This window comes from Serinus canaria, chromosome 19, assembly GCF_022539315.1.
Source record: "Serinus canaria isolate serCan28SL12 chromosome 19, serCan2020, whole genome shotgun sequence".
NCBI classification, from domain to species: Eukaryota; Metazoa; Chordata; class Aves; order Passeriformes; family Fringillidae; genus Serinus; species Serinus canaria.
In genome coordinates, this window is record NC_066332.1 from 2,437,572 (window position 1) to 2,454,263 (window position 16,692).

At 42.9% G+C, this 16,692-nt stretch overlaps 1 protein-coding gene across 1 annotated transcript in view; it reads right to left on the reverse strand.

The window, feature by feature from the left end:
• Positions 1-16,692, reverse strand: part of MED13 (mediator complex subunit 13) — a 54,789-nt gene that overhangs the window by 22,117 nt on the left and 15,980 nt on the right. The window contains exons 4-9 of the mRNA XM_009094817.4: positions 6,971-7,116; positions 5,795-5,992; positions 4,755-4,949; positions 3,761-3,923; positions 3,338-3,448; positions 701-1,384 (exon numbers count right to left, since the gene is read on the reverse strand). Coding sequence (XP_009093065.1) covers positions 701-1,384; positions 3,338-3,448; positions 3,761-3,923; positions 4,755-4,949; positions 5,795-5,992; positions 6,971-7,116 — 1,497 coding nt within the window. The remainder of the gene's footprint in view (positions 1-700; positions 1,385-3,337; positions 3,449-3,760; positions 3,924-4,754; positions 4,950-5,794; positions 5,993-6,970; positions 7,117-16,692) is intronic.

Sequence of the window (16,692 nt, forward strand, 5' to 3'; positions counted from 1 at the left end):
TGTTCTTGTGGTTTGGGGATTTGGTGGTGGTGATCTTCATTGGGGAGTTTAACTGGTAAAGCAAATTCATCTTGGTTCATTCTGCAGTAAAGCAGAGCCCAAAGTTTTAACACTAAAACCACCAGAGTTTGCTTTCCTCCAGCGGTCCTAAGCTCCAGAATTTACTCAAACTTCAAACAGTATCCAAAGTGACCAGTTCTTTTATCCAAATGGAAATAAGCAGCAGAGCAGAATGTTTTACAAGCTGGGGCCTGTAACATCAGCTCTTCTAAGTGAAGACAGGAGCAGAAATGAGAGAAGAAAGTTTAACAGGATCTCTGCAGCTGAGACCATCCATATTCAAATAATGAAGAAATCAAATACTGAAGTGCAAAAGTTATTTCTTTTTTCTGAGAGAGGAGAGGGGAAGGAAGGAACTTAAGTCTCTAATAGGCATCATTTGGCTGCAGATTAATTTTATAGTATAAAAATAAATATCATTGCTGTCAGCTAAATCAGAACTAAAACGAGAAAAAGCTGGAAAGTCTTGCTACAGATCCAACTGTGCTTTGTCCTCCCATTTCACAAGGATTAACTTCTTGTACCCAGAGTTGGGCTCACACCCTCAGCATTTCTGCTCCTTCTACAGAGAAACTCCTGCCTTTGGCTTTCCTGTTCCCTCACTCCTCGTGCTGTTCCCCCAGGATCAAGCACCACTTACTCTGTAACTGATGTTACATTTTCCTGTCCAGCAGGTATTACTGGATCATCTCTCAACTTATCATTTGGAAGCTGGGGCGGTAAGAACTCCACATCCTTTTTCTTTGGAACTTTATAATACTTCCAAGTGGTGTCAGCTTCGTCCTCCTCCAGGTTGACGGCAGTGCCCACGTACACGGTGGGCTCTATGACCTCGGGGAAGGCGGCCGGGAAAGGCTGGGACAAGCCATCGAGCCTGTCTTCCATCGCTTTCGTGGGCACCAAGGGCTCTGGCGTTGGCATCTGGTAGAAATGTTGACTCTGGGGCGTGGAGGGGGCTTTGGGCACCCCCTCGTCGGCGCCGTCGCAGGGGTGGGGGCTGAGCGGCGGCGGCTGCGGCGAGCCGGGCAGCTCGGCCCCGTGCAGCTGCGGGGGCTTCGCGCCCTCGGCACTTCGGATGGTGGCAAACCTCACTTGGCTGTCTGGTGCAGCCATCACCAGCCTCTGACTCGCTGAATCTGCCTCCATGGCAACATCATCGCTGATAGATACACGATGATGAAAAGGAGTCAAAGGGCGTTTCTGTGGCTTATCCCCTTTGTCTTGCTTCTCATTTGTCTTGTGCTTCGGAGCCGCCGGCTGCTGGGGGCCCACAGGTGGGGCCTGCCCCTGTTGACCTGAATTTCTTGGTTTGAGATTTTTGTGCCTGCAGAATTAATACAGGGGAAAAGACTCCACATTAATCTTTCAAATATGTCTGTGGTGTTCTCTTTCACTAGATAAGAACCTGCTTCTAGGCCGTTAAACAGCCTGCGAGAGACGTCTGGAACCGAAACTGTTCCAAAGTGAAGCTGCCCTTTCTTTCAGAGCAGAATTTCAGTGACTTGAACAGCACTGTACAATTTTAGAATACTGTTTTTAAAATTGTTACATGTCTCCTATGAGCCAAACACACAAATAACCCTCAGAATTAAGACAGTATTTTATAACTGCTTTAGCAGAAATAGATTGTCACATGAATACCTCATCATTTTTAACTTGTGCCAGCACTGATGAATCAGTAGAACAACGTAAGAATTAGTGAATGGCTTCTGGAATTCAAACACTGATCCCAGCCAAGAGAGCTGCCCAAGCCTCACTGGGTTAAGGACTGCAGAATTAACACCAAGAACCAAGAAGCCAAGCTCACTCCTACTAAAGCTATTTCCAAGCTATTACAAGGCTTCTGTAGCTGCTTACTTACAAATTTAGCAAGTGTGGGGAAAAAGAAAAACACAGTGAGTGTCTCAACTGCATTCATACAGCTGGGCCTGTTCAGTGTAACTGCACTTGAGCTTAAACATTTCATCTGCAAGTTCAAGATGCCAACTTTCAGGATCATCTGACAGAATGAGGCACATGAAATGCTGAAGTGTAGAATGAAATGTTTATGATTAAGCCATTGAACTGCAGGTACATGCTCAGTGCCTGGGAGTTCTTTGCCACTCTTCCATTAGCAAAGTTAAGAAGCACTTGTATTGAAAAAACAGGATTAGGCAGGGATAAAAGGTAAGAGGTATCAAAATCTATTTTTACTTTAAACTCTTACACACATCCGCATGTTTTTCTCCACTTAGAATTCAAAACACGTGGAATAATAAGGGGGTTTAGGTCTTTGCAATTTCTCTTTAGGCAATTGCATATTTCTAATACACACCTCACATAGTTAATTGACTGGTTTGCTCTTAACTAGTGCTATCATAGCTAAATTCTCCTTGAAAAGAACATTTAATCCTCCTCCACACCCCAGCTCTTCTCAGGACACAAGTATTTCCACAGAACTTTAACCAACCATTTCAATAAGGGAGTTAAAAAATGCATTTCTCTCAAAATGCTCCATCCTCCAGACAGTAATTTTTTCCTAAGATACCAATATTCCCTGCAAGGTAATCAGTGTAACATTTAAATCAGAAAAAGTGTTTAAACCTATTGCAACACTTCAGTCACCTAAAGATGAATATTCTGCCATAAGTACAGAAATTGAGAATTCAATGAAATTAATGTTTCCATTTATTTTAAATACCTGTATTAACAGTCTGTGGCATTACAGCCTCAAAAAAGGCTGTATTATATACATCTATTTCTATATATTTAATCTTAGACTTTTTGCCCTTTGTTTTGATCCCTTTTTTCCCAGCTAATATAAAAACCACACACTGGCATCCACTCCCAGAGGAGCAGTTCTCCACACAGCCACCCATGGAATGCCACCCTTCCCAGAGAGCAGGTCTGGGGCTTTTATTCCTGTAACAGCTTTCTCCCTTCAAGGCTAATGCCACAGCCCTCTGAAGAGGTCCTTGAATCCTAAATAAATAACATTTCCTTCCCATTCCTGAGATGGTGACTGCCCACATCCACACGGAGCTCCAGCACTCAGGAATTGTCCCTGCACTGGCAGCAGCTCCCCCCAGCCAATTCACTCCACTCCAACCTCTGCAGCAACTCCTTGGGCAGAATTTCAAGACCTCCAATGACATTTAGGAGAGGAGATACAAATTTTGTTCCAGCTTTCCTCCAAGCAGCTACTGCTTAATTACTCCTGCAGGAGAGATCAGGAGCCTCTCCTGAGCACTGGAGCCCGGTGAACACGGCTGGGCTGTGCCTCTGCCAAGTGCTGTACCTTGAACAATTGCAATTTGTCCTCTGCGTGGCTTCAACAAAATCCCAGGATGCCACCTTGTCAGCTGTCTCCTCCTCACACAAGCCATTTGATGTAGCAGAATACTTCCTCCTAGGATTCAATACCAGGAGAGTTATTTGGGAGCAACATATGTTCTTCTCTTATCTTCTGGCAAAGCTCAAGAGCAGTTTGGTGACAAGGGATTTGGCAAAGAAAGGATAAATAGCCTTTTCCTGACATATTAAACTGAGAACTAAGTAAATCATTCCTAAATAGTTAGGGAAAAAATGAACTTCTTTAGAAATGGTTTATTAGAAGAGTAAAGTGCATTCCACCAGCAGTCACAGCACCCTTAACAGAACTAATTGCTCCAAGCAACACACAAAATATTGGTATTTTTGGCTTCAGAGGATAAGTACTTACTTGTTCTGTGCTCTGTTCATGTTGCACTCTTGCCAGACTCTGTCCACCACTTGGTTGGCCAGTTTTCTGGGGATTTTGCCACCGTGATGGCTGGTACTGTCCGAGATAAATCCATCTGAAACTGAGGAAAACTTCACCCATTTCTGGGCAGACTGAGCATCAACTGAAAGGCAGCACCAGAGGAAACAGATTCAGGCAGTGAGACAGTGCAGTGTCTACCAGTGCTGTTCAAGCACCAGAGGAAGAAAAGGGACTTCTTGACTCAGTGTTAGGAAATAAAAACACACAGAAAATTTAGGAAGAGCAGCAGATTATTAAAATTATTATTATTATTATTTTAAATAACATCAAATATAAGTGGGCTGGATATTCTTTATCTTTGATGAAAGTGACCTGAAATAAAAAACAACTTGAGCAAAGTCAAGATTATGGTTAAAAAACAGGGCCAAGCTTGGGTAACAGAAGATCATGGAAGGAAAAAAGAAACAAAACCTCTTTTGCACAATAAAACTTATGTAAATGTCACCTGAAACTATCAGTGAGTCTCACCTGCTGTGACCTAAATCAGCTCCCCATAAGGCCTGCTCACACCCAGGGCAGAGGGCACACAGCCTTACTGGAAACTCAACTACAGCCAAGCTTCCTGGACTGGGAGAAAACATCACCTTGCACTGATGACTGAGGACACAACAGGGGTTGTGGAGCTGTGTCAGAACACAGGCATGCCCACAGAGGGCAAAAACCCCAAAAACCTCCCCAGAGCAATCCAAAATACTGGTAAGCAGCTCTAGTTTCAGCAGCTTAAAGAAGAGTTGGAGTTCATTTTGCTCACAGCTGGTGCCATCAGTTTTACTACAACAAACTTAGGGCTACAGAAATGTGATTTCCCAGGGAAGGCAGCTGCACACAGAGCACCTGAGTCCCCTGTGAACACTGCTGTGTTAGCAGAAGCCATGGAAACAATTCCCTCGTGCAGAAAGCAATTCCTTCCCACCTGTCTGAACCTCCTCTGGGGACGTGGGTGGCGTCAGGGTGACCGAGGACATGGCAGGGTCTCTGGTGGAAGCAGGCACTTGGTGGACCCCCAGGCAGGCAGTGGAGCAGTGGGGAGCCCCCACGGAGCTGGGAGCAGGGATGTCTGTCTGAGGGACCAGCACGAAGCACGCTGGGTACACCATCCTCACACCAGCTGCAAGAGAGGGCAGTGCCCAGTCAGTCACACTCACAGGCACCAAATGCATCATTTCAGCAGCAGCTCCTGAGCTGACAGACCCTTTCTACCCACTGAAGCATCTCCTTGGACAAAAACCATCTGTTGTCACCTCCATCATTACCTGATTTGCTTCACACAGAAGATTTGGGTGAATGAATAAAAAGGGCTTTGTACAGGCAGAGACATCCACATGCTGCTACCTGCTTCTGTCAGTTTGCTTTATAAAAGGCTGGAAAAATCCTTTTAAGCATCATGTAGCACTGCCAACATCCCCAGCAGCACGAGGGTCTCCAGCCATCACTGCACTACGAGCTCCTCACAGAGAAGGGATTGCATTTGTTGGCAAATCAAAGGTCCCCAGCCCACAGAACAATCCACTGCATCCAGGGGCTGGGATTTTGGGAAAAGCAGCAGATAAAGGCAGTGCCTGAGTACATCAGGTTCTCCAGGATTGTGGTTTTGAAGACATCCCTAAAAGGCAAGTCTGCTCTGTTTGAATTTGCAGGGACTCTGAAACAGCACAACCTGCTTTTGATTCAGCTCAGATGTCAACAGTGATCATCCAGGGCTTTTTTTACTCTCTTAATTTTATTTTTTTAAAATCTTCCCTCTCAGGCACATTAGAACAAGACCTCCTACTAATAGGTCTGCAAAATCCACTTTGAGCAGCAACCCATCATAGAGAGTCCTGAGCATCAAACAGGAAAACCAAACCCAACCACCATTGTTGCAGAGGAATCAAATGGGGTCACTTCTGCATTCAGAATTTTGCAGGTTTATCCAGCTAGTTTATTTCAGTAATTAAAGGTAATCAGGCTCACCAACAAGGACTTCAACAGCAGCTAAAGAATCATCCTCCCAATCCATTTCTTCTTGTTTCTCCTCAGATCCCTCCTTCAAGTTGGATGTGACAGGGTAGAATTGCTTCCACTCCCCAATCAGCTTTTTTGTGGATGAATCAGAAAGCTTGAAGGACTGCCCTGTGAGTGTGCCATTCAACCCAAAGGGGCTCAGGATAACTAAAACAGAAATAAAAATCCATTGGAGATGATATTCATCCCAAATTCCCTCTTCCTCTCTGCAGCAGCAGCACTCTTATTTCAGCCACACCAAATTTACCACTGGTAAGTCAAAATGCAGCCTAATCATGATTTACACTACTCAAGCTTTTGGCAATAGGTTCCCATTGTTAAATTCAGAGGTACTGTAAGAATTGAGGAACCACAATAAAAACTACAAATTAATCCATTCAAACAAGCAACAGGCAAGTTTCCATCTAGGATTGCAAAGAGTCTCAGATACAGGTGGGATAAAGAAGCACTTCCAGGTCCTGGCAGAGTTTAGGTGTTTTCTCATCCTTTCATTCAGCTGGTTACAACAACAGGGAATACATAGGGAATCATCTGCTTCATGTTTAGTCTTGTCCATAGGAGGGAAGCACAGCTGCTGTTAAGTTGCATTCAGGTAAAAAAGCCATTTTGGACACTGAGCACTACTGAAGGTGTGTGGCCATGCAGGGGAGGTGGCTCTGCAGGGAGGGATCACACAGCCCCACTGACCAGACTCAGGCCCCAGCACTCCTCTGTCTTCCAGAGCACAGCCTGCATCTGCTGGGGGAACCACAGGGATTTACAGGCAAGGAAGAGCCAAGGGAAAAGGGTGGGAATAGGTTAAATCCACTGAGGAACAGGTTAAAGCCAGAACTGGATTTCTCACAGGGGGTTGGTGAAGGTATCTGGGGGTTATAAGGTTGAAACAACACAATATTTAAGTCACCAAAATGACAGTACTTGGAAAGGTGTCATGAGGACAAATGATTCAATTACATGCCAGGAGATGAATATGCAAATGCTCCACCTGCAGATGCAGCAGGGCCAGGACACAGCACCGGGCACAGCTGGGCACAGCTGGGCACAGCTGGGCAGCTCTGCCCCCATTGCCCAAAGCCTCAGGGAGCACCAGAGGAGGAATGCAGGTGCCAGAGGCAGCAATCCCACCTTGGAAGGGGCTGTTGGACTGCTGGGCCAGGGTGAGGTGCTCCTCACTGAGCAGGTACACGGGCTGGTGCTGGCTGATCTCCACGCTGGTGCACACGTTGCTGTCCCCATGCAGGAAGAAGGTGAACGAGCAGGACAAGTGCTCACTGCAAAGGCAACAGCAGAAAAGAAGTCTGAAGCACAGAATTTCTGTGAGTTGGTCTCCTTTTCAGTAGTTTTCAGGCATTTCCTCACAATATATTCATTAATGGAAGTAAGCAAAACACCATTCTTTGTAAATAGCAAGAAAATGCTGAATGTATGTTCCCTTTACAAACCCAAGGAAAAATCAGTTGGAAAACAACAGACACCAAGTTTTCAATTTCTTCAGTCTGACACTTTATATTTTGCTATCTTGAGGAAATTTAAACCATAATTTTTTGCAAGACAAAAACTTGTAATTTAATATTTTTATACCTTATGCATTTATTTAAAATCTCTTGAAATATTTCTGAACATATTTTCTTTTTAATGAGGTCATATCTAGGTTGTCCTGTCCCAGCCTCACTAAGCAGAATTTAATATCAGCCAACAAGTCACTTATTTAAGAGCAAGAAGAATGGCAACAGCTTTGAGAAGTGGTTTTGTTTTGTTATTTAAATTGAATCTTATCTTCGTGTTCTTGAAGCCAATCAAGTAACTAAAAATGAAATCCCATACCTACACACAAAAGGGAAGAGACAATCAATTTAAAAAACTGACGCTCAAGATATTCTTAATTAAAGTCATTAAGGCAAGTGTCAATGTTTAACAGCAGATGCTTCACTGACAGCTTCTCTCATGGTCCTGAGTTTTAGGGGGGAAAAAAACCCAACAGGTTTGAACAGCACAAAACTCCCCAACAAAGAACATTTCTCCTTCCTACACCTCTGATTTAAATGCTGTTTCCCAGTGCTGTGCACAGTTATTAGTGAGCAACTGCACAAAACCTTTCACTCCACAAGATCAGCCTGCACAGAATTTCTCATTTTTGGGGCCTGGCTCTGTGTTGTTGGCACAAAACCACAGCTGACCCCTGCAAGGACAACCAGGAGAACATTTCATCTGCATCCACATCAACTCCATGATTTATATGAAATATATTTCACCAATTTTAATTAAAGGGCAGCAAGAAAAGAAGGCAAAACCAAGCAGATCCCTGCTAGAAGTGGCACATCCTCACACCCACCTGGAAAACTCTTTATTTCCCCCTTTTAAAGAAGCTGTACAGGCACAACATTCCTCAGTTAGAGTGGCTACAAGTTATCCCAAGTGGCTGCCAGACTGATGCACTCCAGCAGGAAGAGCGCAGATGTTTAAAAGCAGAGGATGCTGCTCACTTGGACATTAAATTAGGTCCAACATCATGGCCAGAGAAGGACCAAGGTCAAGGAGAAGCTGAGAAGAACTTCATAAAGTGCTGGTGAGAAAATAAATCTTGCTTTGTAAGGAGGCAGCAGCAAAACCCTGCTCAGTCTCAGGGAAAAAGGGCTGAGGTCACAGGAAACACTGATTTTAGTCAGTCAGAACAGCAGATTCTGGAGAGCATTTCTGCATAACCCAATGGAAAAGACACTCCATGAATTCCTGCAGCCTGGAAAGGAATGCAACACCTCTGTGCCCCAAAAGCACAACCTGACCCCAGCAGCCAGAGCCCAGGGTGGCAATGGAGACTCTGGGACATTCCTGTTCCTTAGGCTAAAACCAGTCTGGCATTCCTGGGAAAGGCACAAACAGCCCCAGGGCAGGGAGAGCCCCAAGGCACCAGAACAACCCCCCTAGAACACAACCTCCAGAGCTGCAGGTGCTGGGAACATTTCCAGGGCCATTTCCAAGGGGTTTCTTTCCCAGAGGGATATGATGGGATGGGGAACAGCAAGGGGAATGAAAAGTCTCTGGAACTGGCACAATCCATTCACTCCATGGAAATGGAAATGGAAATGGAAATGGAAATGGAAATGGAAATGGAAATGGAAATGGAAATGGAAATGGAAATGGATTGTTCACCCTCACCACCGAGCCTCAGAGTCAAGGAGGAGAAAGGTGGAACAGTGATAAAAACAAAGCAGATTTAAAATTGAGGACCAAAACCATCCCAAAAGGATGAGAGAAGCCTCAGAGTGCTCGTGGAGGAGCAGGAAGAACAGCACATTTTTACTCCAGCACCTTAAAGCTGGAGTTGCAGTGACCCCACTGAGAGCTGCTCTGAGGGAGAACAGTTCTCCAGCTTTGCTCATCTGCTCTTCAGGTTTAATTGTGTTTTAAGGGCAAAAAAGGCAAGATCTGGATGAATTATGAACTGCTTTGTACCAGCTGAAACCCACACTGCTCAGGAATGCCAGGAAAGTTACATTTAAAAATGCAGTGAGGATGGAGCTGAGCATCTTGTTGATGCCTTCAAGTGTAACAGAAGTCACGAGGCCAGGACACACCACTGAACTCCAGTATGGAAATCTGATTAAACTGTAATCCTTATGCAAATGGTGGAAGACTCATTTTCCAACTGAATTTTATTTCCCAAACCATATTGGATGTTTTAGGGTGAAGGAGGTGGCAGTGCCTTGGTTCCCTGTGACAGACACGATTCAGAAGCTCAGCATGAGCAAGATAAAACTTCAAAATAAAAGCACATATTCCCTATATACACTTTAAATGCAATTAAGCTTCACCTCTTGTAAACAGCCCATTGTTAGCCAGATAAAGGGCAAACAATCACGGCATAATCTGATGGAATTCAGATAAACCAAGACAAAGGGAGGCATCAGCATGATAACAGAAGCATTTCAATTCATCTCAGCAAAAGCAGTCCTAAGGAGGAGCAAGGAAAACTCAAGGTCACCATGCAAAAGCCAAATCCAAAATTACAAACAAGAAAAAAGGAGCCCAAATCAGATTTCTTTTCTCCCCCAGCTCAGCAGGGAAGAGGTTTCCATCAAAATAATCAGGGAGTGAGCACCCAGTGCTGCCACTGCTATTGTTGCCAGCTCTGCCTCCATGGCACGGAGAGAGGATCCACTGCCACAATTCATCCTGGGAAACCCAAATTCCACCCAATTTCCCCTAATCCTGGCTATAAATATAAGTGTGAAAAGCAGAACAAAGCCCAGCACCGGGGGGTTTCTTTTAGAGGTGCAGCAGAGTTCTGGCCAGGAGGATAAAATGTTTCACAGGAGAAATACAGAGTAAAAAAAGGAGTCTGGAAACTCGGGATAAGGAAACAGATCCCACCCGGGACACAAAGTATCCCCTGGAAGCACCAGCGGGCTTTGAAACCAAGCTTAACCTGAAAGACAAAATTAACACTTCATGGGCTCAAATGCAGTTTGTTTCCTCGGAGCCAGTCTGCTCAGAAACTGCTTCCCCACATTGAAATTATTTCAGGTTACAGAACTTAAGAAACAGCAATGCATGTGGAAATAATCACAAGAAATACAAATAAAGAATCCTAATTAAAACAGAAAAAAACAAATCAAAACCACAGGGAAGCTCTTTGGAGGGAGTGGAGAAAAGGAGGAAGGAACATGAAGAACCAGAGCCCTACAGTACTGGATGCCCCCACACAAATTATTGTATGGGCTTAGCCAGAAACTCTCCAAACATGCAGGCTTTTTATTATTGTTTTGTTTCAATTAATACATTTGAACATCCTCCAATTCTTTAAGTTTCTAGAGCCTGGCTGGCAGTGCACAAACTCAGCTTGGGAGGAATATTCCAAACTTCACCATAATCTGATTTAAAGAAAAGGAAAAAGGGGGGGGGGGGTAATTTTTTTTCCCCCACCATTTCTTTAAGTCCTCCTCTAATCCTCTCCATAACTCACCTCACAGCCAGAAATCCTAATCAAGCAAAAAGTCTGCCACGTAGCACTTTGGGGTAAATAGGCAAATTATCTTTACAATTCAGTCAAGGACACAGTAACAGAATCAGGCTGGTGGTTTCCTGCCTGCTAACGGAGAGTTCATCCTATTTTTATTTGCAGACTATTTTAGGTAGCTCAGAAGATCACTGGTAATTTGTGCAGAGCATCTCACCACTGAAATATGAAAAAAAAATCTCTACACCTCAACACTTTGAAATTTTATTCTGCATGAAGAGAGAATCAGTGACATCCTTAAGGTCAGATATGGAATAAAAAAATCTGAGACTAAAGTCAGCATTGATAACCTCTCTTTTTTGTACTTCCACCATTACCATCATGTATTGCTGAATATACTTTTATTCAGAAAGCTCTGAAAACAAAATCCTAAAAAAACCTTTTTGTTTTATTCTGAACATCAAGTTGCTCCGTTAATATTTCTAATTAATTTCATTAAAGTTCCAGTCACAGAATTTAGGTATCAATAATCCAGTTTTCAAGTGATTTCTGAGTAGAGATATGAAGTGCCATCAGAACAAGGATTCTTTATGACTTTTGATCTGAACACACAGAATTCAATTAGCTTGAGGTCCAATCCTGAAAGCAACTTTAAAAACAAATAAAAATTAAAATAAGAGACTCCTTGGGAATAATGCTATTTGAAGCAACCTTCAGTCCTCATCTACACTCCATTAAAATACATTTGTGCAAAACCATCTGATTCCCCCATGCTCCCTCTTCACTCTAATCACACAAAACAAAGATGTTTTCATTTCAGAGACAAAGGATTATGATTTTATGGGGGAAAAAAACAGAAGCTGCTGTGGATAAATCCAATACAATTTCTACTTCTACCTTTTTAAGAATAACGAAGGGTAGGAGGGGAGACCACACTAAAATCCACATCTACAGGAGGTTTCCATTAGCAAATCTGAAAATATCTCCTTGATAAAAAGGTAATTAGGCCTGGTTTTGTCTCCACATTAGGACTTCTGTAGAGCTTTAGATCTTCAAAGTGCTTCCCAAACATTGGCTGCATTAGGACCCCACTAATCCACACTCAGATCGCTCCCCATGGCAGCACCAGCACAAGGAAGGCTCCAACTAAAAGCACATTTTAATAGCAAATTAAAAAAAAAAATCCAAATGTTTCAGCTGAAAGAGAAAATGTTTGGTTTATGTAATTACTATCTCCTGTTTTCCTAGCTTGTCTTTGTGAATTACTTCTGAGTTGAAGTGGGAGCACCTTCTGCTGCCAAAGCTCTGCTAACCCAACCAAAATATTTACAGAGTCCTCAGGGAGTGCAGCCCAGCCCCTCCTGCACAGGAGCAGGCACTGCAGGGATGGAAATGCCCTGGCCTAGCAGCACAAGCACAGTTAGCCAAGGCCCCAGTTCATTCATTACCTGCACCATTATTAGGGTGCTATAACCTGATGGCAGAGGGTGGCACGTCTTGGCCAGTGTGGGGCATTTTCCCCAGGGACCCATCCCTGCCAGGAATGGGGAGTTCCCAACCTCAGGCACCCAAGGAAGCTTCTCCCAAGAGCTGTCCTTCACCACTGGCTGCCACTGAAATCCATTCAGAGCATCCTCTTGAAAATCTGACAGTTCCCTTCCACAATAAATCCCTGGGATGGAGAACACAACCTTACAATTAAATAGGTTCTTTTGGAAATAAAAAATTATAAGGAAAAAAGGTTTAAGGTGACACACAACCCCCATGGATCCCTGAGTCTCTTCCCTTCCTGTTTGTTTTTTATTTTCTTTTCCTTTTAACCCAGCTGGGACACAACAGAACAGTTCTTTGGGACACTTCCAGCTGCAGCTGGAACACCACAGGTACTGAGGAAAAGTTTCTTCTCCACCTCCCTCCCACCTTTGCTGCTCCAAAAGCCCATCCTATTTCTAATGTGACATCCTCAATTCCCACTCCCCATCCACAACCCTGAACTGCCAAACTCCCCAGTCTTAATTCTGACTGCAAAGGAGCAGGAAATTCAGTGTGCTTGTGCTGTGATCAGCAAAACAGGAAAGAAGGAAAGCACTAAAAGCAGTGCAGTGACCCTCAGCAAATGCACAGCTCCATTTTCCAGGGAGCTGCAGGTTCTGTACCAGAAATGAAGGATCCAGAGCTGGGATTCCTGCTGCTTCTCTCACTCTGGACAAAGCCAAGGAGCAGAGATGTTCTTCCAAGCATCCCTGAGTGACTCCCCATGGCCAGGCAGGGAAATAAGCTGAAAGCTGATTTTGATGATAACACAAAGCAGAAAAACATAGCTAATAGCAAAGTAGAAAAAACCCTTCCAGTTCAAAGCACATCACTAATGACTCCTGTCAAAAGGCTCTCCAAAGCATTCTTTGTGGCTGAGGATGTTTTGATTTGACTTAGACCTGAGAGTTAAAAATATTTATTTATTCCATAACTGAGTTATGTGCACTAAAACAAACACAAATGTAACAAGCAATCTGTATTCCAGAATCAGCCTCAGCTGCCTTAGACTGCCACATTTTAAATTAACTTCATTATTAACGGCCTTAGCTTCATCCCAATAAAACCAAGTTTAGTTTTATACACACTAAAACTCCAGCATGGTATTTAAAAGGAAGCAAACTGATTTTTTCAGGAGGCAGCAAGGAGTTTATATATACACACAAAGGTATATATTTTCCAGATACAATTACAAACAATACTAGAAAGAGTTTGTTCACGTTCTTGTATTTCAGAACTTAAATGAGACTGATAAAGCTGCCACCTTGTACTTTAGCATCCTTTAATTTGAGGCTGCAAATCTCAATTACCTGAACTTGAGTTTTCACAGGGAAATATAGATGTGCTCTACAGAATAAAGATCCAGAACTTCTTTGGGAAAAGGATAACAGCTCTAAACACCCCTGTGTTCCAAAGCCAGGGGAACAGCTTTCCCTCTATTGCTCTTTCCCATCCTGAAACATTTACAAACATCTTCTTAAGCCAGATTTTTTCAGAGTACAAAACAAAAATACATTATAAAAATGTCATTTAACAAAATCTGAAGTATCTGTATGGTTTTTGTATTGACTTATTGTTCAGTGAACAAAAAGAGCAGATTTATACTTGAAAGCTAAAAACCCAGAGCCATTTCATTTTTTTCCCTTTTTCCTGATGAACCAACTACCAGTGTAATTTAAGCTAAATAAGAGAAAACTGCTTTGTGATGTAAAGTGCTAAATTTGTCTGCTTGTAGTCTCTGTAGCAACCCAATATTCCAAAGAGACAATCATGTGATCAATGCTCTCAGCTCCTGCTGTTTATCCTGCACTGTCCTACTTACAGCAGCTCTCAATTCCAGCTGTCTACAGCAAAAGGAAAAACATCACCTGCTCTCCTGCCGGGACATGATGCCAGAACAGCCTCATTAGAGCTGCTGCAAAAAAATGTTGACATTGTTTGATTTAAAGATTAACATAGGGAGGAAATTTACACTGCAAAGTGTTGAGCAGCCTTAATAGAAAATATTCCAGCACTATCATTTGGTTGCAGACTCAATAGACAGAAATAAACCCAAAACCTGTGAGTGAACCTTCTTTGGGTAATTAACTCTCTCAAGTAGGAAGGAATTTTTTGAGATTTTGCACCCAGAAATCTTGCTCTGTTCCTTAATGATAATAATTCCCAACAGCATCCCAGGGGATCAAGAAGTAAAATTCCCTGTTCCTGTGAGAAGATGACCACGGGAACTGGAGAAGGGAGGTAAAGAGGCAGAACTGGGGGTTCAAAGCAGCATTCCCTTTGTCTTGAGGGCAGTGAAGAGAGCCAGGCAGGAGCTGTTCATGCCAATGCAGACATTTCTGATGGCACACCAGGACCATTCCCAGGGCCACATTTAAAAAATTCCCCCCAAACTCACATTGCAGCCATGGCCATGCCAATTCCAGCCTGCAGGAATCACACCCACAGTGCCACCTCTTCCTCATGGCAAGATGAGGTAGAGAAAAATAAAATCCCTCTCCAGAACTATGATAAGCACACCTTCAAAACAAGATAACTACATGTACAAAGGTTTAAAATAAAGCCAAATTGGTATCTGGAATGTTCTTCAGCATCATGAAGTTATACACTTATTATTTTCTATTTCTGTGAGAAATAAAAGAGAATGGTGGCCTGGCATTCTAAAATCTGAACCCAGACTTGTGGTAAACAGAATTCCCCTGAAACCTGTGCAGCAAGTTATGATAACCTTATCACTTATGAATTTTCAAGTGGCTTCTGGGGTGGTTTTTGTATTTTTTGGTTTGGGTGTGTGGTGTTTTTCTCTGGTGTTTCTTCACCATTTTTAAGTGAACTCGTCAGACACAAGTTCTGCTTTGCCACCCACTGCAATGGCTGCATTATTTCCCAATTACAAGGAAAAAAAAAAGCAACCATACAAGTAATATAGCAGCTTTTAGCATTCTAGACTTTTAGCTGTCTATCAGATCCACCCACCAATTCAGGATTACTCAATTGTTTGCTTACTGCTATTTCAATTGTGTTAAAGTTTAGCAAGTTGTAATTATTACCAAAAACTCCAAGAGATGCCCCTCACATAAACACTTGGTACTTCATTAGGAGTGTCATATTTGATTTCTTTAATTTGTATCTAAAATAGTATTTAATCTGACAGCTTTCCTAATCATATTTATTGCAGGTATACCCCAGTAATGAGTGAGAGGAGCAGACTCATCCAAAGGCATTTATTGAAGCAATCCAACCAGCACAGTGGGATGGGACAGATCAGTCTCCATCTCCCATGGATGAGGGGATTCTGGAATAAGACAGTAAGACATACACAACCACATCCCTGAAAGCAGCAACAAAACTACTGCTTGGAAAGGAGAAAAGAGAATTACATTCCTATTTGTCAAATTTTAATTTCATGTGTAGCCATTTCAACCCCATCAACGAGCTTCAGCTTCTTTAGTCTCCAAGTGTCCAAAACAGGTTGTGACAGATACAGAGACAATGATTAACTTTATTTTTTTTTTGGTTGGTTGGTTGCAGCAAACATCTTCAGCAGAATCCTCTCTGTGGTTTTTTATTCATCTGGAAAACTGAAATCACCCACTTAAAAATGGGCAGCAAGACCCCAGCACACACAGCCTGCTTCAGGGAGCTGCTCCATCCCTGCCCTGTCTGGAAACAGGAGTGGAACCAGCAGACTTGAAACCCTCAGAGAGTTTCCCCAGGCAGGGGAATGGTGAACTATAACACAACTTCTCTTCTTTTAAGTTTCATACTAAATCATCCATCTCTCATCCAGCTACACTTCCTCCACCTTCACACTTTCAGTACCCAGATCCAAACTCCTAATCCTATCTGTAACTACTTTCAAATCTTTGTAAAAAATATTTACTATATTCAAAGAATCTATCCTAAAAAAAAAACTTTAAAAAAATTCAATTACTAAATAGTTTAATTAATCTTTAACCCTAAAGTTTTTACTCATAACTGCTCTTCTTAAGAACCTTATTTAAAAATGTGTTTAAAAAAAATCCACCAATTAAAATTTAAACTATAACCAAACTCTAACTCTACCCAAATAAGATAGTTCCAAGTTGATGAACTGGTTCTCAGAGCTCAGATTCCAGCCCATCCATGAGTCTCCCTTTGCTCAGTGCTGTTGGAGCTGGGAGCAGCAGGGAGGGAGGGAAGGGCAGGTCAGGGCTGTTACCTGGCAGCACGTGACTGCACAATGCACAGCTGAGGGGTTACTGCTCCCACAGAAGTTTTAACAGATCTCATATAACAGAGGTTAGTTGGATGAGATTATTTGTTTAGGAGTCACCTATTACAGTATCTCACTCTGACCTCCCTGCTCACCTGCTCA